General features: G+C 34.3%; 3 protein-coding genes across 16 annotated transcripts in view; 1 reads left to right on the top strand and 2 right to left on the bottom strand.

Annotated features, from left to right (window-relative positions):
- LOC145723978 (protein vav-like) overlaps positions 1-8,903 on the top strand; it is a 52,434-nt gene extending 43,531 nt beyond the window's left edge. For 3 of the 12 annotated variants that reach the window (XM_081972022.1, XM_081972033.1, XM_081972031.1), the window contains exons 16-17: positions 716-3,251; positions 3,578-8,903. In XM_081972022.1, the coding sequence (XP_081828148.1) occupies positions 716-772 (57 nt within the window). In that variant the 3' untranslated portion in view covers positions 773-3,251; positions 3,578-8,903. Of the gene's footprint in view, positions 1-715; positions 3,252-3,404; positions 3,459-3,550 lie in introns of all 12 variants that reach the window. The other 9 variants (XM_081972026.1, XM_081972032.1, XM_081972030.1 and 6 more) reach the window with 9 other exon arrangements.
- LOC145725031 (SRR1-like protein) overlaps positions 1-24,901 on the bottom strand; it is a 253,363-nt gene that overhangs the window by 182,860 nt on the left and 45,602 nt on the right. The window lies entirely within an intron of this gene.
- The window catches only part of LOC145725026 (immunomodulatory peroxidase-like), a 52,240-nt gene continuing 44,149 nt past the window's right edge, over positions 16,811-24,901 (bottom strand). For all 3 annotated transcript variants that reach the window (XM_081973546.1, XM_081973545.1, XM_081973544.1), the window contains exons 10-14: positions 23,241-23,527; positions 23,011-23,178; positions 19,630-19,777; positions 19,406-19,562; positions 16,811-17,635 (exon numbers count right to left, since the gene is read on the bottom strand). In XM_081973546.1, the coding sequence (XP_081829672.1) occupies positions 17,542-17,635; positions 19,406-19,562; positions 19,630-19,777; positions 23,011-23,178; positions 23,241-23,527 (854 nt within the window). In that variant the 3' untranslated portion in view covers positions 16,811-17,541. The remainder of the gene's footprint in view (positions 17,636-19,405; positions 19,563-19,629; positions 19,778-23,010; positions 23,179-23,240; positions 23,528-24,901) is intronic.

Below are 24,901 nucleotides of genomic sequence, written 5' to 3'. Positions count from 1 at the left end.
AGTTCTTAAATATAAATGTGATGTCTGTAAATATTCAAATAAGTGGGAGTGTTGAGATAATATTTGAATATTTATGTTTCAATAGACAACCCACAAAACACGCAGTCAGCTGTGCATTTATGTCTAGTGGGTTGGTAGTCTTGATATATAGTAACTTTTGTTTTTGTTGGTTGGTTACTAGATCAGTATCGGTAATGTTTTGTTGGTCAATGTTGAACTGTTTAGCTGTTTTTCCCGGCTGCATTATTTTACAATAAACTTCTATTAATTTTCCGGTCATCGGCGTTTTATTTAACAGCCTCGAATACTGATGACGTTTATATAGGCCCTTTGATTATTATTGACAACTGTCATTTTGAAAAACAGTAAAATCGAAAACGGCTAAACCAAATCTCAACTAGTTATACATTTTCAATACCAGAAGAAAAAGATTTATCAACTCATCAGAAAATATACAGAGTGTTCTATACAAAATTTGTCAACTTTGTACGTTTTTCACTTTTGTCATGGTCTCTTATTCATTAGTATTTTCTTGTGATTTAGAAGAAGCGACATGCAAAAATAGAGGCGCCACAAGCTGTCTAAATATATTTTCCTTATTTTTCTGTGAAACGTTCATATTTGTTTAGGGATTTGAAAATATACATTACGTTCATTGTAAAAGAGACTTAAAACGTAAAAGTCTTTCTAATAATTTTTAAAATTTTAATTCCAGGTTGGTTACTTTCCTGTGACCATAATTAGTCTGGAAGGCGAAATTAGATTTGATTGAATTCAGAAAATGTGTCCTATTGAAAAATCAGTAAGCTAGTCATTGGATGGAGGTAAGACAAAACATTGTGGGTATTAACAGGAATTATATTGCTCTAAAAAGACAGTCAAATCAGGCTTAAACAACTAAATGTGACAGTATCAGTATTTCATGTATCAATGTAAGTGTTCTTTTTAAACAATAACATCCATATAGTGTGTAAGGCACCAAGATCTGAACTTGAACCGGGCTGTGCCCGTTTTTGGGTCATAAAAATGCGAATCTCATCGAATATATTTAAATTATTGTTGCTCATATGTCGTGGCCTAATTGTCGCTTGTGGTGCTGATTTCGAAAGTATGCTGAGAGACCAAGATTCTAAGCTTTTGTTTGACTTACAAATTAGAAAAACATTATGTTTTTTTAAAAGTTAGACAGGAGCTTGAAATTTTGGTAAGTTGTTAGTGTCAATTATACAATAATGTTTTTTACTATAATAATTATTATATTTCAGTTGTTGTCTATGAATATTTACTTATTTGTGCCATTTGTTGAGAGTTTTACGTATTCTAGTAAGTGTTGGGTAAGCCAGAAACCAAAAAATATGTTTTCGACATTTCTCTGATAATTTACCATAAAAAATCAAGTACAACGGTGTAATTACAACTTTCTGAACAACAGTACAGAGTCTGTTCTGTCTATTCAATTGAGTGTTAGTAGAGCTTGGTCTTCGCAATCGTTCTTCTTACGCTATGACACAAACAAATCTAACTTTAAGTGTTTTTACGAACATTTCATTGACGTGAAAAAAGCTTCCAAAAGCTTTTAAAACAGTCTAAACGCTTCCAACAATTTCTTGAATCGTCTAAGAGTTACCTAATGTTTCTAACGATGTTCAGAACCTTCAACATGAACTTGAAAGTGTCCAAATACCTTCCAGATGTCCCGAAGTAGCCTAAAAAGATTTTAAAAGCTTCCAAAACGGTATCTAGTGACTTTTAGAACAGTCTAAAAGCTTTCGACAATTTCTAGAACCGTCTATATAAGAGTTTCTAATTCTGTTGAGAACCTTCCACATTAACTTGAAACTGTTCAGATACCTTCCAGATGTCCTAAAGTAGTATAGAAAGATTTCAAAACCTTCCAAAAGAGTGTCTAGAAGTTTCCAAAAGTTATTAGAGCAGTCTAAAAGCTTCCACCAATTCCTAGAACCGTCTAAGAGTTTCCAAATGTCTCTAATGCTGTCCAAAACCTTCAACATTAACTTGAAACTGTTCAGATACCTTCCAGATGTCCTGAAGTAGCCTAAAAAGACTTCAAAAGCTTCCAAAACAGTGTCTAGTGATTTCTAGCACAGTCTAAAAGCTTTCAACAATTTCTAGAACCGTCTAGGAGTTTCCAAATGTCTCTAATGCTGTCCAAAACCTTCAACATTAACTTGAAACTGTTCAGATATCTTCCAGATGTCCTGAAGTCGTCTAGAAAGATTTCAAAACCTTCCAAAACAGTGTCTAGAAGTTTCCAAAAACTTGTAGAACCGTCTAAAAGCTTCCAACAATTCCTAGAACCGCTTACGAGTTTCCAAATGCTTCTAATGCTGTCCAGAACCTTTAACATTGACTTGAAACTGTTCAGATACGTTCCAGATGTCCTGAAGTAGCCTAAAAAGACTTCAAAAGCTTCCAAAACAGTATCTAGTGACTTCTAGAACAGTCTAAAAGCTTCCAACAATTTCTAGAACCGTCTAGGAGTTTCCAAATGTCTCTAATGCTGTCCAAAACCTTCAACATTAACTTGAAACTGTTCAGATACCTTCCAGATGTCCTGAAGTCGTCTAGAAAGATTTCAAAACCTTCCAAAACAGTGTCTAGAAGTTTCCAAAAACTTGTAGAACCGTCTAAAAGCTTCCAACAATTCCTAGAACCATCTACGAGTTTCCAAATGCTTCTAATGCTGTCCAGAACCCTTAACATTAACTTGAAACTGTCCAGATACCTTCCAGATGTTCTGAAGTAGCCTAAAAAGACTTTAAAAGCTTCCAAAACAGTATCTAGTGGCTTCTAGAACAGTCTAAAAGCTTTCAACAATTTCTAGAACCATCTAAGAGTTTCTTTTCTGTTCAGAACTTTTCTAATTCTGTTCAGAACCTTCCACATTAACTTGAAACTGTCCAAACACCTTCCAGATGTCCTGAAGTAGTCTAGAAAGATTTCAAAACAGTGTCTAGAAGTTTTCAAAAGCTTTTAGAACAGTCTAAAAGCTTCCACGAATTCCTAGAACCGTCTAAGAGTTACCAAATGTTTCTAATGCTGTTCAGAACCTTCAATATGAACTTGAAACTGTTCAGATACCTTCCAGATGTCCTGAAGTAGTCTAAAAAGATTTCAAAACCTTCCACAATAGTGTCTAGAAGTTTCCAAAAGCTTGTAGAACAGTCTAAAAGCTTCCAACAATTCCTAGAACCGTCTAGGAGTATCCAAATGCCTGTAATGCTGTCCATGTACCTTCCAGATGTCCTGAAGTAGCCTAAAAAGACTTCAAAAGCTTCCAAAGCAGTATCTAGTGATTTCTAGCACAGTCTAAAAGCTTTCAACAATTTCTAGAACCATCTAAGAGTTTCTTTTCTGTTCAGAACTTTTCTAATTCTGTTCAGAACCTTCCACATTAACTTGAAACTGTCCAAACACCTTCCAGATGTCCTGAAGTAGTCTAGAAAGATTTCAAAACAGTGTCTAGAAGTTTTCAAAAGCTTTTAGAACAGTCTAAAAGCTTCCACGAATTCCTAGAACCGTCTAAGAGTTACCAAATGTTTCTAATGCTGTTCAGAACCTTCAATATGAACTTGAAACTGTTCAGATACCTTCCAGATGTCCTGAAGTAGTCTAAAAAGATTTCAAAACCTTCCACAATAGTGTCTAGAAGTTTCCAAAAGCTTGTAGAACAGTCTAAAAGCTTCCAACAATTCCTAGAACCGTCTAGGAGTATCCAAATGCCTGTAATGCTGTCCATGTACCTTCCAGATGTCCTGAAGTAGCCTAAAAAGACTTCAAAAGCTTCCAAAACAGTATCTAGTGATTTCTAGCACAGTCTAAAAGCTTTCAACAATTTCTAGAACCATCTAAGAGTTTCCAAATGTTTCTAATGCTGTCCAGAACCTTTAACATTAACTTGAAACTGTTCAGATACCTTCCAGATGTCCTAAAGTAGTCTAGAAAGATTTCAAAACCTTCCAAAAGAGTGTCTAGAAGTTTCCAAAAGTTATTAGAACACTCTAAAAGCTTCCACCAATTCCTAGAACTGTCTAAGAGTTTCCAAATGCTCCTAATGCGTTCCAGAACCTTTAACATTAACTTGATACTGTCCAAACACCTTCCAGATGTCCCAAAGTAGCCTGAAAAAACTTCAAAAGCTTCCAAAACAGTATCTAGTGACTTCTAGAACAGTCTAAAAGCTTCCAACAATTCATAGAACCGTCTAAGAGTTTCCAAATGTTTCTAATGGTGTCCAGAACCTTTAGCATTAACTTGAAACTGTCCAGATGTCCTGAAGTAGTCTTAAAAGATTTCAAAACACTACAGGGATTCCAAAATGCTTCTAAAGCAGTGGGAAAGCTTTTAAAAACAATTTAGAGGCTTTCAAAAGCTTTTAGAACAGTCTTTTCAGTGGTGTACAGCAAAAAATTGTATATAAATAATTATGTATGTATGACTGTATTAAAGTTCAAACGTTACGTAGTTTGGTTTAGTGGTCCATTAGGAACAGTTTTGCACTCTTGTAGTTTTTATGTAAATCTAACCGTTTTCGAGGTATTTACTAAAAACCACTTTCAGGCGGCGGTCAGTAGGACAAACCTTCATTTGGACAAAATTTCGGTGCATTTTGCCAAAAAATCGCTAATAACTTGATCATTTGAAACGTACGGTATAGACACATTAAATGGTCGTAAGTAGCCAATGATTGGAGCTATCAAGTGACGTTGAGCGGGCACCGCTAACTTGCCCCGTCTGGCCGCTAGAGGGCGTCAGACTTGATTACTTTTTTTCGGACATTTTTCTAAATATCTCGAAAACGGTTTGAGTTAGCAGTGTGAAATTTTCTGAAACTTTCATTAAATATAACATTTTACCGGGACCCCCCTTGACTTGAAAGTGTGACTTTAAAGTTTCAGGCTTACCCGACTTTATAATAAATGGTGTCCTATAAACACATGATCAAAAAGTATACTGAGACATTCTTTAGCTGAAAAGTTAACTGATTTAATGAAAAATGGTTGTGTAATTTAGAATGTTTAGTTTTAGATTACAAATTAACATTTTTTTTAATAAAAGTTAGACCAAAAATAGTCGTTTTTTTGCGCTAAAAAGTGTCTTGGTACCCTTTTGATTATGTGCTTCTAGTACACTCTCTGTACTATTTGAATATATTCATATATTGTATTCTAAAAATTCATATCATTTATTATGTTATAATAAAACGAAATCTCTATTTAATTAGATCTGAAGTCTCGTAGTTAAAATAAGAAATAGTTTTTGTTGATAATAAATTTTATAATAATTATAAATTTTTGTGATTTGACTAAATTAAGTGGGCAGGAAATTGTTTATACAGGGTGAGTCTGGGAAGCGACACCCCTTTGTTATTTCCTAAACAAGAAAAAAATTTAAAAAAAAACTATAAAATAACGTTTTTAACTGTAAATTGTATTGCATATTTAAAAAGAACATTAAATTTGCAATATTTTAATATAATTTTTCGAAATATTCAACATTTTCCAAAACTTGATATTTAAATAATAGGAAGTTTCTATTCCCTGGTACTAAGGTATCTGATGTGTCCAATGATAGTCCTTTCGACTACTGTCAGTCATAATTAGAAATTTGAATTAGGCAAACATCCTAGCAGATAATCAAATCAAATGATATGACGCACCTTGATTGGGTTTGATACAATTTCCAAACAAACTTTATTAGATATTATGGAAAACTATAAAAGACAATAATTGTAAATTGACCGTCATTTGAACACATTGGAATTTAATTAATTTGAAATTATGACAGTAGCACTGATAGTAGTCGTAGGGAATACCATTAAACTCAACAGATACCTAGTACCATGTAATAACAACTAGATTATTTAAATACCAAGTTTTATAAAATGTTGAATATTTCGAAAAATAATTAATATTTGACAAAAATATTGTAAATTTAATGTACTTTTTAAATATCCAATAAAATATACAGAATTTTATTTTTGGTTGGTTTGGTGTTGCAAAATATAGTACCTACATATGAACACATTAATTCAAACTTTTTTTCAAAATATCTTTTTTATTAAGAAATAACAAGGGGGTGTCGGTTTCCAGACTCACCCTGTATAGCAAAAATCAAAGTAAAATACGATGATTTGTAACAATGTTTTGATTTTTGCCATATTTGAAGATTAATAGTCTATTAGAGATTACGCCAAAAAAAATAAAAATTAAGTAAAATTGTACGGTGCCAAATTTGTATTCTGTAAGGTTGCTTATATAGAATTAAGGTCCAAATAAGGTTTTTGAACTGTAAGTTTATCGTCCGCAAAGAAATACTCATTGTACAGGGTGTTTCATTATAAACTACCCCCCCATTTGACTGGTAATTGTTTTTAATTTAAGAAAATATTTAACGAAACATTCTGTATCACCGCGTACTTTTTTCGTGTATTAAGAGTAAAAAGTACGGCTTTTCTGTTCTGAAAGTGCCGTTTGGTGCTCAGAAAAACCAGGAAGCAGCATCATTGTCAAATTGCTCAATCGTGGAAAGTTTTTTTTCCACACGAGAAAAATCAACCAATATTTACTTTTACGATTTATAACGACAGCGCAAAATTGGTAATAATACAATGTTGCCGCTATTTTTTCATCGTTTTGGGTGATTTGTCTGACTATAACTTGTGTTTCCTGGTACAAACTTCAAGTATGTCTATCAAGTATATTTTGTACATACAAGTATGAAAAATTCAAAGTTTTGTATAAAAAATCAACAACAAATGATTGCAAACGAATGCTTTTAAACGAACCAAAGTTGTAGAATCAAATTTATCACTTTGGCAATGTTGCAAACACATTTTGAACCAAATTGGTAGAATTTGTCAGCTTGACAATGTTGCAAGTGCATTTTGAACCAAATTGGTAGTATTTGTCAACATTGCATACAGATTTTGTGGCAAAATTGGTGAAATTTGTCAGTTTCGCAATGTTGCAAACACATTTCCAACCAAATTGGTAGAATTTGTCAGTTTGGAACATTGCAAACAGATTTCCAACCAGATTAGAAGAATTTTCTAGTTAATCAACATTGTAAACCAAATTGGTAGAATTTGTCAGCTTGACAATGTTGCGAATGCATTTTGAACCAAATTGGTAGAATTTGTCAACATTGCATACAGATTTTGTGGCAAAATTGGTACAATTTGTCAGTTTCACAATGTTGCGAACACATTGCCAACCAAATTGTAAAATTTGTCAGTTTGGAACATTGCAAACACATTTCCAACGAGATTAGAAGAATTTTTCAGTGTGTCAACATTGCCAACACATTTTAAGCCAAAATGGTAGAATTTGTCAGCTTGACAATGTTGGGAATGCATTTTGAACCAAATTGGTGGAATTTGACAACATTGCGTGGCAAGATTAGTAGAATTTTTCAGTTGGTCAATATTGCAAACACATTTTAAGCCAAATTGGTAGAATTTATCAGCTTGGCAATGTTGCGAATGCATTTTGAACCAAATTGGTAGTATTTGTCAACATTGCATACAGATTTTGTGGAAAAATTGGTAAAATTTGTCAATTTTGCAATGTTGCGAACACATTTCCAACCAAATTGGTAGAATTTGTCAGTTTGTCAACATTGGAAACACATTTGAAACCAACTGGTTGAATTTGCAAACCCATTTTGTACCAATTTGGTAGAATTAGCCAACTTGCCAATGTTGCAAACACATTTTGTAGCAGTTTGGTAGGATTTATCAGTTTGAGAACATTGTAAGCCAAATTGGTAGAATTTGTCAACATTGCATACAGATTTTGTGGCAAAATTGGTAAAATTTGTCAGTCCAATCAAATTGGTAGAATTTGTCAACATTGCAAACACATTTTCAGCCAAATTGGTAGAATTTGTCAGCTTGACAATGTTGCGAATGCATTTTGAACCAAATTGGTGGAATTTGACAACATTGAATACAGATTTTGTGGTAAAATTGGTAAAATTTGTCAGTTTGGAACATTGCAAACACATTTCCAACAAGATTAGTAGCATTTTTCAGCAGATTGCTAGGATTTGTCAGTTTGTCAACATTACAAACACATTTGGGATTAACTGGTTGAATTTGTCAGTTTGGCAACATTGCGAACCGATTTTGTACCAATTTATTAAAAATTGATAAATGCTGGCAAACACATTTTGCAGCACATTACTAGGATTTGTCAGTTTGAGAACATTGTAAGCCAAATTGGTAGAATTTATCAACATTACAAACATATTTTGTGGCAAAATTGGTAAAATTTGTCAGTTTGTTAACACATTGGTAGAATATGAGTTTGATAGCGTTGTAAACACATTTTCAACCAATTGGTTGGATTTGTCGGTTTGGCAACATTGCAAACCCATTCTGTATCAATTTGGTACAAACCAAACTAACCAGATACCAAATTGATTCGATGTTGTCAAACTGACTAATTATAGTAATTTGTTACATAATGTGTGGGCAATGTTGCTAAACTGACATTTTGTACCAAATTGGTAGAATTTGTCAGTTTGAAAAATCTCTCATCTTGGTATACAGGGGTTTTTGTGAATTTTGTGAATATATTAATTCACTAAGATTCCGAGAAAGTAAAAAACGGATATTTGTGCTGTTTCAATTAACAAAATGGACACCCTGGACTTTATTTATCACTAAAAACTACGGAAAACCTCATAAATGTCGTCCGAGTGTATTTTTGATGTGAATGTTATTAAGGTAAGAAAATTCACAAATGTTATGCAGCTACTTAACTATAATAATATATTTTTCATTATGAGCAACCTTTTGAGTTACACTCCCATTGTTTATATTAAATTAATAGTTACTCTGTATTGTTATTTTTTAAATAAAATGTATGAGTGTGAAACTGGTCTGGTTTAAATTTACAGAGCACTCTTCCTGTATTTCTGTTATTTTATATTAGATCTGAAAATAACGGACATTTATACAGTTTTTCCATAGAATCGAGTGTCACCTGGTTTCAACCAAATTGCGAAACGTAATCCAAGGAAGGAACTCCGTAGCTCAAGATTTTATTTATTTGTTATTAGGTCAAATAAAAGTCTAAAACAGGGTTTTCTACGTAACATTCTGGCAAAGTTTGACCAATTTAGAACAATAATTGTGGATTTTTGCTGGAATAACCCAATAAATGGACAAGGTTTCTGAAGAAGCTATAGGTTATGTTAAAGAAGACACTCCGGGCTACAATTTGCAAAAAAAAATTATTTGAAACCTGCCAAAATAACCGAGTTACACGTTGTCAAATATTTGAAAAAGTTTGACCAATTTAGAACAATAATTGTGGATTTTCGCTGGAATAACCCAATAAATGGACAAGGTTTCTGAAGAAGCTATAGGTTATGTTAAAGAAGACACTCTGGGCTACAATTTGCTAAAAAAAATTATTTGAAACTTGCCAAAATAACCGAGTTACACGTTGTCAAATATTTGAAAAGGTTTGACCAAATTTAGAATAATTTTTGTGGATTTTCGCTGGAATAACCCAATAAATGGACAAGGTTTCTGAAGAAGCTATAGGTTATGTTAAAGAAGACAATCTGGGCTACAATTTGCTAAAAAAAAATATTTGAAACCTGCCAAAATAACCCAGTTACACGTTGTCAAATATTTGAAAAGGTTTGACCAATTTAGAACAATTATTGTCGATTTTCGCTGGAATAACCCAATAATTGGACAAGGTTTCTGAAGAAGCTATAGGTTATGTTAAAGAAGACACTCTGGGCTACAATTTGCTAAAAAAAATTGTTTAAAACCTGCCAAAATACCCGAGTTACACGTTGTCAAATATTTGAAAAAGTTTGACCAATTTAGAACAATAATTGTGGATTTTCGCTGGAATAACCCAATAAATGGACAATGTTTCGGAAGAAGCTATAGGTTATGTTAAAGAAGACACTCTGGGCTACAATTTGCTAAAAAAATTGTTTGAAACCTGCCAAAATAACCGAGTTACACGTTGTCAAATATTTGAAAAGGTTTGACCAATTTAGAACAATAATTGTGGATTTTCGCTGGAATAACCCAATAAATGGACAAGGTTTCTGAAGAAGCTATAGGGTATGTTAAAGAAGACACTCCGGGCTACAATTTGCTAAAAAAAATTATTTGAAACCTGCCAAAATAACCGAGTTACACGTTGTCAAATATTTGAAAAGGTTTGACCAAATTTAGAACAATTTTTGTGGATTTTCGCTGGAATAACCCAATAAATGGACAAGGTTTCTGAAGAAGCTATAGGTTATGTTAAAGAAGACACTCTGGGCTAACAATTTGGTAGAGAAATTATTTGAAACCTGCCAAAATAACCGAGTTACACGTTGTCAAATATTTGAAAAGGTTTGACCAAATTTAGAACAATTTTTGTGGATTTTCGTTGGAATAACCCAATAAATGGACAAGGTTTCTGAAGAAGCTATAGGTTATGTTAAAGAAGACAATCTGGGCTACAATTTGCTAAAAAAAATTGTTTGAAACCTGCCAAAATAACCGAGTTACACGTTGTCAAATATTTGAAAAGGTTTGACCAATTTAGAACAATAATTGTGGATTTTCGCTGGAATAACCCAATAAATGGACAAGATTTCTGAAGAAGCTATAGGTTATGTTAAAGAAGACACTCTGGGTTACAATTTGCTAAAAAAAATTATTTGAAACCTGCCAAAATAACCGAGTTACACGTTGTCAAATATTTGAAAAGGTTTGACCAAATTTACAACAATTTTTGTGGATTTTCGCTGGAATAACCCAATAAATGGACAAGGTTTCTGAAGAAGCTATAGGTTATGTTAAAGAAGACAATCTGGGCTACAATTTGCTAAAAAAAATTGTTTGAAACTTGCCAAAATAACCGAGTTACACGTTGTCAAATATTTGAAAAGGTTTGACCAATTTAGAACAATAATTATTGTGGATTTTCGCTGGAATAACCCAATAAATGGACAAGGTTTCTGAAGAAGCTATAGGTTATGTTAAAGAAGACACTCTGGGCTACAATTTGCTAAAAAAATGATTCGAAACCTGTCAAAATAACCGAATTGTACTCTGTAAAACTTTTTGAAAACTCACGTTTAACTCAGTTCAATTTGAATGAATTTTTAGTGGAATAACAGAATTATTTGAACACAGAAAAGCTATGTAATGTAATTTAAGGACACTCTGTACTACAATTTGATAAAAAAGGTTATTTGAAATTTGTCAAAATAACCGAGTTACAAGCCGTCAAACAGATGTTTATTCAATCTGAAACAAATGTATATTTTTGGTGGAATAACCAAATTATTTCACAAAGTTTCTAGGGAAGTTGGGGATCATTTTAAAGAGGATACTCAGGGCTACAATTTGGTAAAAAAGCTATCAAAACAACCCAATTACAAGCTGTCAAGCTTATGAAAAACACAATTTTAACTCAATTTAGAACAAATGTGTTTTTTGGATAGATTAACCAAGTTATTTGACATTGTTTCTAGCAAAGTTATAAATCCCTTTAAAGAGGACAGTTTTGGCTACAATTTTATAATAAAAAACTTCCACAATTCCTGTCAAAGTAGCTTGGTTACAAGCTGTCAAATTTTTTAAAACTTTGGTTCCACCCAATTGGATGTTTGGTGGAATAATCCAATTAATGGACCATGATTCTAGAGAAGCTACTTTCAATTGTAAAGCTCCACGATCCGAATTGAGACTAATTTTGACAGTTGTGACGTGGCTGACAGATGTCACGTTACTTTAAGACGCTTTTTAACCGAATTGTGACGTCACAACTGTCAAGCAACCTTTCATGAAGTTATAAAGTCCATTTCAATCACCGAAAATTGAGACTTTCACTTTTTTAGCTCGACGATCCCAATTGAGACTAATTTTGACAGTTGTGACGTGACTGACAGCTGTCACGTGACTTTCAGACTCTTTTTACTTTGATTGTGACGTCACAACTGTCAAACAATCTTTCATGAAGTTATAAAGTCCATTTCGATCACCGAAAATTGAGTCTTTCACTTTTTTAGCTCGACGATCCCAATTGAGACTAATTTTCACAGTTGTGACGTGACTGACAGCTGTCACGTGACTTTCAGACTCTTTTTACTTTGATTGTGACGTCACAACTGTCAAACAATCTTTCATGAAGTTATAAAGTCCATTTCAATCTCCGAAAATTGAGACTTTCACTTTTTTAGCTCGACGATCCCAATTGAGACTAATTTTGACAGAAGTCCATTTCAATCAACGCAAATTAAGACTTTAATTTTTTTAGCTCCACGATCTCTATTAATACTAATTTTGACAGTTGTGACGTGGCTGACAGCTGTCACATCACTTTAAGACTCTTTTTACTTTGATTGTGAAGTCACAACTGTCAAACTACCTTTCATGAAGTTATAAAATCCATTTCAATCAACGAAAATTGAGACTTTCACTTTTTTAGCTCCACGATCCGAATTAAGACTAATTTTGACAGTTGTGACGTGGCTGACAGCTGTCACGTTACTTTAAGACGTTTTTTAACCGAATTGTGACGTCACAACTGTCAAACAGCCTTTCATGAAATTATAAAGTTTATTTGAACCAACGAAAATTAAGACTTTCACTTTTCTAGCTCCACGATTCGAATTCAGACTAATTTTAACAGTTGTGACGTGGCTGACAGCTGTCACGTCACTTTAAGACTCTTTTTACTTTGATTGTGATGTCACAACTGTCAAACAATCTTTCACGAAGTTATAAAGTCCATTTCAATCACCGAAAATTGAGACTTTCACTTTTTTAGCTCGACGATCCCAATTGAGACTAATTTTGACAGTTGTGACGTGACTGACAGCTGTCACGTGACTTTCAGTCTCTTTTTACTTTGATTGTGACGTCACAACTGTCAAACAATCTTTCACGAAGTTATAAAGTCCATTTCAATCACCGAAAATTGAGACTTTCACTTTTTTAGCTCGACGATCCCAATTGAGACTAATTTTGACAGTTGTGACGTGACTGACAGCTGTCACGTCACTTTCAGTCTCTTTTTACTTTGATTGTGACGTCACAACTGTCAAACAATCTTTCACGAAGTTATAAAGTCCATTTCAATCACCGAAAATTGAGACTCACTTTTTTAGCTCGACGATCCCAATTGAGACTAATTTTGACAGTTGTGACGTGACTGACAGCTGTCACGTGACTTTCAGACTCTTTTTACTTTGATTGTGACGTCACAACTGTCAAACAATCTTTCATGAAGTTATAAAGTCCATTTCGATCACCGAAAATTGAGTCTTTCACTTTTTTAGCTCGACGATCCCAATTGAGACTAATTTTGACAGTTGTGACGTGACTGACAGCTGTCACGTGACTTTCAGTCTCTTTTTACTTTGATTGTGACGTCACAACTGTCAAACAATCTTTCACGAAGTTATAAAGTCCATTTCAATCACCGAAAATTGAGACTTTCACTTTTTTAGCTCGACGATCCCAATTGAGACTAATTTTGACAGAAGTCCATTTCAATCAACGCAAATTAAGACTTTAATTTTTTTAGCTCCACGATCCCTATTAATACTAATTTTGACAGTTGTGACGTGGCTGACAGCTGTCACATCACTTTAAGACTCTTTTTACTTTGATTGTGAAGTCACAACTGTCAAACTACCTTTCATGAAGTTATAAAATCCATTTCAATCAACGAAAATTGAGACTTTCACTTTTTTAGCTCCACGATCCGAATTAAGACTAATTTTGACAGTTGTGACGTGGCTGACAGCTGTCACGTTACTTTAAGACGTTTTTTAACCGAATTGTGACGTCACAACTGTCAAACAGCCTTTCATGAAATTATAAAGTTTATTTGAACCAACGAAAATTAAGACTTTCACTTTTCTAGCTCCACGATTCGAATTCAGACTAATTTTAACAGTTGTGACGTGGCTGACAGCTGTCACGTCACTTTAAGACTCTTTTTACTTTGATTGTGATGTCACAACTGTCAAACAATCTTTCATGAAGTTATAAAGTCCATTTCAACCAACGAAAATTAAAACTTTCATTTTTTAAGTTTCACGATCCGAATTCAGACTAATTTTGACAGTTGTGACGTGACTGACAGCTGTCACGGGACTTTAAGACTCTTTTTACTTTGATTGTGACGTCACAACTGTCATAAAGTCGCCAAGGAAGCTATAAAGTTTATTTGAATCAACGAAAATTAAGACTTTCATTTTTTAGCTCCACGATCCGAATTTTGACAGTTGTGACGTGGCTTACAACTGTCACTTGACTCTAAGACGCTTTTTAACCGGATTGTGACGTCACAACTGTCAAACAACCTTTTATGAAGTTATAAAGTTTATTTGAATCAACGAAAATTTAAACCTTCATTTTTTTAGATCTACTATCCGAATTGAGACTAATTTTGACAGTTGTGACGTGACTGACAGCTGTCATGTGACTTTCAGACGCTTTTTACTTTGATTGTGACGTCACAACTGTTAAACAACCTTTCATGAAGTTATAATATAAAGTTCATTTCAATCAACGAAAATTAAAACTTTCACTTTTCTAGCTCCACGATCCGAATTGAGACTAATTTTGACAGTTGTGACGTGGCTGTCAGCTGTCACGTTACTTAAAGGTAGTTTGACAGTTGTGACTTCACAATCAAAGTAAAAAGGGTCCTAAAGTCCATTTCAACGAGCATTTCAATCAAGAAAAATTGAGACTTTCATTTTTTTATCTCCACGATCCGAATTGAGACTAATTTTGACAGTTGTGACGTAGCTGACAGCTGTCACGTGACTTTAGGACCCTTTTTTACTTTGATTGTGACGTCCCAACTGTCAAACAATCTTTCATAAAGTTATAAAGTCTATTTCAATCAACGAAAATTAAGCCTTTTACTTTTCTAGCTCCACGATCAGAATTCAGACTAATTTTGACAGTTGTGACGTGGCTGACAGTTGTCATGTGACTTTAAGACTCTTTTTACTTTGATTGTGACGTCACAACTGTCAAAAAGCCGCCAAAAGAAAGCTCTATAGTTTATTTCAATCAACGAAAATTAAGTTTTTTTCTTTTTTAGCTCCATGATCCGAATTGAGACTAATTTTGACAGTTTTGACGTGACTGACAGCTGTAAATAGTTGCTTGGAAAACACTGACATCTTCAATGACAGGTTTGTGGACTTTTTTTGTGCAAGAAATCAAAAATTGTATCTGCACTTTTGGCTTTCCTCTTTTTCTTGTTTCTTTTCAATTCATATTTCTTTTAATCTGCGGATTGTGGAGGGCTTTCTTTTTCTCACCTTTTAACTCTTATTCTGTTAATTCAGTGTTGCCAGATCCGTCGATTCGATTTCCCCAGTCGAAATAACAAAAAATCTCCAAACTGTCACTTTTATTCTGTTTCTTTAAAGATGACAGGTGTCTTTATTTGGCACGTGCTAACTTGGTTACTATGACAGCTAAAAATTTCGTTCAAACGTCAAAATGTGGCTCGTAATTTTGACTTTCTTTTACCTGAATACAATTTTCATTAAAAAATTACAAATAACCGAAATAGTTGACGTGAAATACAACAGTGTAACTCTACTAGAAATAGTGAAGGTGTCACAATTTGACAGCTCCTACCTCGGTCTCTATGAAAGTTAGGAGGTTCTTTTAAACGTCAAAATGTAGCTTGTCATTTTGACTTTCTTTTTACAATACAATTTTTTTTCAAAAATTACAAATAACTGAGATATTTGACGTTAAATACAACAGTGTAAATTTCAAATTTAAAAATGAGCGAAACTCGATTTTTTTTACAGATATTGAATAACCTTTTTTTACCAAATTGGAGTTCAGAGTGTGCTCTTTAAAATGTTCTTTGGGTCTCTAGAAACATTGTCAAAAGATTGGATTATTACTACAAAAATTCACAATTATTGTTCTGATAATCTTGATTCTGAGTTTTCAAAAATTTGACAACTTATATTTTGGGCTACTTTGACAGGTATTGTAAAAGTTTTTTGTACTAATTATACTACTAATTATTAAATTGTAGCCAAGATTGTTCTTTAGCTTTTTTAAACGCATTAGCTTGTAACTCAGCTATTTTGACAAATATTGTTTTGGAGGAATATCTCCCTCAAATGACCTTTAAGGGCAAAAGTGCCCTGAAGCGATCTTGTAGAGAATTTAGTTCGCTACAACTCTTCTTATTACACTTTCTTGCCATTTTGTTCAAATAACGGAGTTATGCACTCGTTTTGTTTTTTAAAATCGTTTTGGAGGAATATCTCCCTCAAATGACATTTTTGGGCAAAAGTGCCCTGAAGCGATCTTGTAGAGAATTTAGTTCGCTACAACTCTTCTTATTACACTTTTTTGCCATTTTGTTCAAATAACGCAGTTATGCACTCGTTTTGTTTTTTAAAATCGTTTTGGAGGAATATCTCCCTCAAATGACCTTTTAGAGAAATCATTATGTCGTCTGGGTTGTCCTCTTTTTGGTTACCTAAAACTTTTCTAGAAACAATGTCAAATCACAGGATTATTCTATAAAAACCACATTTCTTTTAAATTTAGTTAAACCTGTTTTCAAAAGTGTGACAGCTTCTAACTCGGCTATTTTGTATCAGGTATGGTGACAGCTGTTCTTACCAAATTCAGCACGAAAATAAATACTTTCACTTTTTTAGCTCCACAATCCGATTTGAGACTAATTTTGACAGTTCTCAGTTGTACCAACCAACGGATCTCCGATTTTACCGAGTAAACAAAACAAACCAATTCAACAAACACAATTTATTAAGAGCAAAATAGGTAAATATTGCGGTTAGTTCGTGTAAACGAATCGACATTTGTCACGGAAAAGGTTACTATGGTTCAGATCTATCTACACTTATGACTATTAGACAAAAATATACTTTTAACAATAATATGGCATGGTAAGTACAATCTATACAACTCTAAACAAAACTACGGACAAGAAGACAAGCTAATATAGCTCAATGATTATTATTAAAAGTATTTCGCCTTTTGAGTAGTATTAACCACTTCTGGCAATATTGTATAAACATTATTTATTTATTGTTGATTCAAAAGGCATTATTAGTTACTAAATTATTCTACGAAAGCTATTTGGCTCGGTGACAGGTAATACAACGTGTATAAACGGTTAACAAATTAAGAAGAGTATTTTCTACAATCTTCTATTGGCTATTGGTAACGCTGGTAATTAAATGGTGAATGGAATGGAACTATGTTCTTCCAAGTCACAACACAAGATTAAAACTGACAAATATAACCGTAAACTAAAAAAAAATAGGAGTATAACAATGGCGTGAATAAAGTTTTCATTTAAAGCTTGACAAAGCAAAGCTTTCATAAAAATTCATAAACATATAAAGTTAATTTGTACACACACTCTCTTATACTAAACTCTTAAGTTCTAAAGTAAAACAGCCGTTAAATTAGTCAGTCTTAACGAAAAAATGACTTCTCCGACTTACAAATAATTACTAAGCGACGGCATTGCTCAGATACTCAAATTCTTGCCAGTGATTCAAATTGAGCTTCGGTATGGCACTTGAAGAACAGTCGACAAGATTATTCCTGTAATATAAGAGAAAAATAATAAATTATTAGCTTAGATGAGTTTAGCAGTTCTTTACGAACATTTTTGCTCTCTTTCAAGCATTTCGTAACTTTTACCGTTTCTGATTTATTTAGCAAAAACTGGTTAGATGCAACAAATTTTCAAATCTGGCAGTTTGAAAATTGAGCACCCTGTAAGTCGGTTATTTTTGGGAGTTCAGGGAGATTGAACCACTCAAATTAACCGTCTTGAGCTCCGCTTTTCAGTGGTGTAAAAGAAAAAATTCTTTCTTAAAAATTGCCTACAGGGTGGCCAAAAAATATGAATCACTACAATTTTTATGCACCCCCTGTATAGTAGCGGCAGTGAGGGACTGTGTCACTTCCAGGGATGAGTTTAGCAGTTCTTTACGAACATTTTTGCTCTCTTTCAAATTTTTCGTAACTTTCACCGGTTCTGAGTTATTTAGCAAAAACTGGTTTGATGCAACAAATTTTCAAATCTGGCAGTTTGAAAATTGAGCACCCTGTAAGTCGGTTATTTTTGGGAGTTCAAGGAGGTTGAACCACTCAAATTAACCGTCTGGAGCTCCACTTTTCACTGGTGTAGAGCAAAAAATTCTATCTTAAAAATTGCATACAGGGTGGCCAAAAAATCTGAATCACTACAATTTTCATGCACCTCCTGTATACTAGCGGCAGTGAGGGACTGTGAAACTTCCAGGGATGAGTTTAGCAGTTCTTTACGAACATGATTGCTCTCTTTCAAATTTTTCGTAACTTTCACCGTTTCTGAGTTTTTTTAACAGAAACTGGTTTGATGCAACAAATTTTCAAATCTGTCAGTTCGAAAATTGAACACCCTGTAAGTCGGTTATTTTTGGCAGTTCAGGGAGGTTGAACCACTCAAATTAACCGTCTTGAGCTCCTCTTTTCACCGGTGTAGAGCAAAAAATTCTTTCTAAAAAAATTGCATACAGGGTGGACAAAAAATCTAAATCACAACAAATTTTTATGCACTCCCTGTATAGTAGCGGCAGTGACGGACTGTAAAACTTCCAGGGATGAGTTTAGCAGTTCTTTACGAACATTTTTGCTCTCTTTCAAATTTTTCGTAACTTTCACCGTTTTCGAGTTATTTAGCACAAACTGGTTTGTTGCAACAAATTTTCAAATTTTCAAGTCTGGCAGTTTGAAATTTGAGCACCCTGTAGGTGGGTTATTTTTGGGAGTTCAGGAAGTCTGAACCACTCAAATTAATCGTCTTGAGCTCCTCTTTCCAGTGGTGTAAAGGAAACAGTTATTTCTTAAAAATTGCGTACAGGGTGACCAAAAACATTCAATCACCACACTTAAAGGACAGTCAGGGACAAAATCGCCTGTAAAACCTACTTCTAGTAAGAAAATGACTGTTTTAAGCACATTTTTGGAATCCTCATTAAATTTCCTATCCAATAACATGAAAAAACACTACAAAATTTGATACAGTCAGGGAGAAAAACGGTGTCAAAATTTGAACTGCCAGAAATACAGTATTTGTAGTTTACCAGAAGTCAAATATTTACTTTACCAGTAATTTACCCATTATCACTAATATTTTTTTATTCACTCATTTGAGTGCGGGAAGGAGTACTTTTTCGCACCGGATGCGGTAAAGTCACTTTTTCACCCTTTAACTGTAAAACCCCCCAACTGCAGTCTCGTGCGGGAAAGTACCACTTTCCCCACTTGTTAGAAAAACACCTAGTTTTGCTATACGCGTAAAACGTTTTAACAAGTAAAACTTACCTTTTGGTGATTCTTTCAAAAACTTTCTTCTGCATTTGCTGCACGTCGTCAGTATTATCACAGATAATTCTCGCGAAAGAGATGTTTTCAATTTCGGCCAACTGACTCTTCGAAAATGGATTGGGCTGTCGTTTGTTGTTGTAGAAATATCGATCGCCTTAATGTAAAAACAAAATCACGCTGTATTACTGTCTCTATAGATCATTTTGACGGTTCAAATGTACCTTGACGTGTCCGTAACATTTGATCAGCGACAATGCAAGTGAACGTCGGCCCGAATAAGGAATCGCCTCTAGCTTTTTCTAGTAATCCGCCAATAATGAGATCGACATCGCGTGGACTAGAGTAAATGTGTTGTAAAGCTAGAATATCCTGAAAAATTATAGATTATATTTCAATTTATTTTTACAGAAAATGCCAAAGAGGATTTCAGAAATTTTGGGAGAATTTAAGAAAAAAATTACTGAATAAGCACCTCAAAAGCGACCATTCAGCCAGGGAAACTTTTTCAATTATAAAATTCCAAGTAGGTACTGTTAGTAGTCTTTACAGCTCGATGGAGCCAAATTTGACAGTCCTGACCTTAACGAACACTTTTCTTGCAACACACAAGTGACAGCTGTCATAACTGTCAAAACCTCTTTTCCCGTGACCTATAAAATTACAAACAGTTGCTTCTTTGAGGAATTGGACACTGGAAGTTGTGTTTCAAGCTCCATGGAGCCAAATTTGACAGTTGGGACGCTAAGAAACACTTTCATACTTTGCTTGCACCATTGACAGCTGTCAAAACTCACTCACATGTGTATTTGGTCAATTTTGACAGCTTATCATTTTAACTTTTTTAATATCAGATTGTCACATCAGACTCCTTTAATTGGCTTCGAGTGTTTATAGAATAGCTGTCAAAAAATACGGTTATTTTGTCACAAATCCTCAGTTGCACTAAATTCAGTCAAACCGGTATTTCTGCAATTTTGACAGCTTGTAACTCGGTTATTTTGACAGGTGTCGAGGAACTTTTAATGTCAAATTGTAGCCCGGAGTTTCCTCTTTAAAATGTCCTACAGTGATTCTGAAATAGTTGTCAAACAACACGGTTTTTATATCACAAAACCCCAATTGCACTAAATTCAGTCAAACCGGTATTTATTGAAATTTTGACAGCTTGTACCTCGGTTATTTTGACAGGTCTCGAGGAACTTTTAATGTCAAATTGTAGCCCGCAGTTTCCTCTTTAAAATGTCCTACAGTGATTCTGGAATAGTTGTCAAACAACACGGTTTTTATATCACAAAACCCCAATTGCACTAAATTCAGTCAAACCGGTATTTTTGCAACTTTGACAGCTTGTAACTCGGTTATTTGGACAGGTGTCGAGGAACTTTTAATGTCAAATTGTAGCCCGCAGTTTCCTCTTTAAAATGTCCTACAGTGATTCTGGAATAGTCAAACAACACGGTTTTTATATCACAAAACCCCAATTGCACTAAATTCAGTCAAACCGGTATTTATTGAAATTTTGACAGCTTGTACCTCGGTTATTTTGACAGGTCTCGAGGAACTTTTAATGTCAAATTGTAGCCCGCAGTTTCCTCTTTAAAATGTCCTACAGTGATTCTGGAATAGTTGTCAAACAACACGGTTTTTATATCACAAAACCCCAATTGCACTAAATTCAGTCAAACCGGTATTTTTGCAACTTTGACAGCTTGTAACTCGGTTATTTGGACAGGTGTCGAGGAACTTTTAATGTCAAATTGTAGCCCGCAGTTTCCTCTTTAAAATGTCCTACAGTGATTCTGGAATAGTGGTCAAACAACACGGTTTTTATATCACAAAACCCCAATTGCACTAAATTCAGTCAAACCGGTATTTTTGCAACTTTGACAGCTTGTAACTCGGTTATTTGGACAGGTGTCGAGGAACTTTTAATGTCAAATTGTAGCCCGCAGTTTCCTCTTTAAAATGTCCTACAGTGATTCTGGAATAGTCAAACAACACGGTTTTTATATCACAAAACCCCAATTGCACTAAATTCAGTCAAACCGGTATTTATTGAAATTTTGACAGCTTGTACCTCGGTTATTTTGACAAATGTCGAGGAATTATTTTACTTCAAATTGTAGACCGGAGTTTCCTCTTTAAAATGACCTACAGTGTTTCTGGAATAGCTGTCAAACAATAGATTCTTCTTTTCTTTGAGGAATTGCGTTGTAAATTTGTCAGTTCTGACGTTAAGAAACACTAATACTTACGTCACAACTGTCAAATTTCGCTCCATAGAACTATAAATACAATGTGCAGTGTGATTAATCCAAGAGGGAGATCTATTTTGGATTGGTAATTTCGCGTCACAGAAGAAACCCGAGAAAACAGCAAAAACGTGAATTTTGCCAATAAACGCCATAACTCACATTCTAATCGTCCGATCTGAGTGATTTTTGAGTAGGCTGGTAGGTGAGACTGTGCTCAATCGAGAGTAAAAAAATCAACCTGATCAGAGTTAATACAGGCGCGGAGCAGCACAAGAAACTCGAGAAAATAGCAAAAACGTGAAATTTAGTGAACGGAAAAAACGCTATAACTCACATTCTAAACGTACGATCTGAGTGATTTTTGAGTAGGCTGGTAGGTCAGACTGTGCTCAATCGAGAGTAAAAAAATCAACCTGATCAGAGTTAATACAGAGGCGGAGTAGCACAAGAAACTCGAGAAAATAGCAAAAACATGAAATTTAGTGATCGCAAACGACAAAAACGCCATAATTCACATTCTGAACGCCCGATTTGAGTGATTTTTGCGTCAGCTGGTAGGTCAGACTGTGATCAATCGATAGTAAAAAAAAACAACCTTATCAGAGTTAATACAGGGGCGGAGCAGCACAAGAAACTCGAGAAAACAGCAAAACCGTGAAATTAAGTGACCACGAACGACAAAAACGCTATAACTCACATTCTAAACGTCCGATCTGAGTGATTTTTGAGTAGGCTGGTAGATCAGATTGTGCTCAATCGAGAGTAAAAAAATCAACCTGATCAGAGTTAATACAGGGGCGTAGCAGCAAAAGAAACCCGAGAAAACAGCAAAACCGTGAAATTTAGTGACCGCGAACGGCAAAAACGCCATAATTCACATTCTAAACGTCCGATTTGAGTGATTTTTGCGCCAGCTGGTAGGTCAACTTGGGAATCAACTTGTTCAGAGTTAATACAGGGCCGTAGCAGTATAAGAAACCCGAGAAAACAGCAAAAATGTGTTACTTACTCTCACAAGTGTCAAATTTGGGGCTCTATTGAGATGTACTGAGACAAGGTGCAACTTGTTTTGCATTTAATACTTTCTTGTCACTGCTGACTCTAAGCCACGCTGTGAAGTGACATTAAGTGTCATAATTGTCAAATTTAACGTCACCACTGCCAAATTTAACTCCACAGAGTTTGCACAGACATTTTACAGCTGTCAGGTAACTATCAATAAACGTCATAGCTAGTTCAGTTTGTCAAAGTGGCTCACGTTTTTCAATCCACGCGAATTAAAAGCTTCGTGAGCTTTTCGACGTTGCCAAAATGACTGAAGCAATTAGTAATATAACAGATTCTTACCTGATTACTAATAGCGTCCGAAAAGTCAGCAAAGTTATGAGCCTCTTCAAGTCCACACGCCTTCCTGTAATCGGCGTAGCTGGGAAGTCCGTGATCTCTACCTCTTTGCAGATCAAAACTCAGAACGTCAAAACCATATTTTCCGTTTGTGTATAGTTGATTAATTAACTGAAAAAAAAAAAAAGTTCAAACTTAAATAATTAAAACAAATACCATTATAAACTACTCACGTCGTCAGGGAAATAAACGTCTAATCGTTGACTAGATTGAGTGGTCAATCCTCTAGCCAAAGAATCCAGTATACCTTTATGCCTCAACAGGCCCGGATTGTGGAAATAGTTGCGCATAAAGATGGATTCATTGACAGTTCGGTTTTCGTCATATAATTTTGGCATTCCGTCCGACAAAGACTTGACTGAACGCATCACTGCTGTTGCGAACGCGTTAGATACCGAAGCATCAGATTCTTTATTATATGAAGTCGAGGAGCTCAGAATTTTATTGGCCGCAGTTGGCCCTTGAAAAATTAACATAAATTCATTGTTATCAAAGATTACAATAAATAATAAAAATTATATAAAGAAAGTCATTAAGGTTTAATTTCTTTCAATGTTAGAATCGTTAGAATGTTCGTTTTTGGTAATGCCAGCAACTTCAAAATTATACTAAAAATGTTTCAAACTTTAAAGTGGTCTGAACCTCCCAACAATTTTGAAAATTGCCAGAGAGTTCTAGAATTATTTTGGAAATGTCTGCAACCTCAAACGAATACTAAAAACCTTCCAAAAATTGGCAGAAATTTAAGAATACGTTCTAAATCATTTGCCGGAAGCCTCTTAGATTCATTTTGGAAATGCCTGGAACTTCAAAAGTAAACTGGAAATCTCCTAAAAATTGTCAGAAGTTTCGGAAAACATTCTAAACATTTTAACAAATTTTGAAATTTTGCCAGAACCCTCTAGAAACATTTTGAAAATGTCTGCAACCTCAAAAGTATACTAAAAATCTCCCAAAAATGTACAAATATCTCAAAAAGTGTCCTCAACATTCCCACAAATTATGAAATTTACTAGAGAGTTTTAGAATTAGTTTGGAAATGCTAGAACCTCAAAAGTATAATTGGAATCTCCCAAAATTGACAGAGATTTGGAAAAACATTCTAACAAATTTTCAAAATTTTCCAGAAGTCCCAGAACCATTTTGGAAATGCCTGCACCTCAAAGGTATACCAAAAACCTCCCAAAAATTGCCAGAGAGATCCAGAATCATTTTGGGAATGCTAGCAACCTCAAAAGTATACTAAAAACATTCCAAAAATTGCCAGATATTTCGAAAAACGTTCTAAACCTTCTAACAAATTTTGAAAATTGCCAGAGAGATCTAGAATCATTTTGGGAATACTAACAACTTCAAAAGTATATTGGAAATCTCCCAAAAATTGACAGAGATTTGGAAAAACGTTCTAAAACCTTCTAACAAATTTTGAAAATTTGCCAGAAGCCTCTAAAATCATTTTGGAAATGCCTGCAACCTCAAAGGTATACCAAAAACCTCCCAAAAATTGCCAGAGAGATCCAGAATCATTTTGGGAATGCTAGCAACCTCAAAAGTATACTAAAAACATTCCAAAAATTGCCAGATATTTCGAAAAACTTTCTAAACCTTCTAACAAATTTTGAAAATTGCCAGAGAGATCTAGAATCAATTTGGAAATATTAGCAACTTCAAAAGTATATTGGAAATCTCCCAAAAATTGACAGAGATTTGGAAAAACGTTCTAAACCTTCTAACAAATTTCGAAAATTTGCCAGAAGCCTCTAAAATCATTTTGGAAATGCCTGCAACCTCAAAAGTTTACTGGAAATCTCCCAAAAACTGACAAATATCTCTA

Source organism: Ips typographus, linkage group LG2 (genome assembly GCF_016097725.1).
Source record: "Ips typographus isolate SLU linkage group LG2, UJ_Ityp_2.0, whole genome shotgun sequence".
In the NCBI taxonomy this organism is placed as follows: Eukaryota; Metazoa; Arthropoda; class Insecta; order Coleoptera; family Curculionidae; genus Ips; species Ips typographus.
This window is presented reverse-complemented; position numbering and strand designations above follow the sequence as displayed.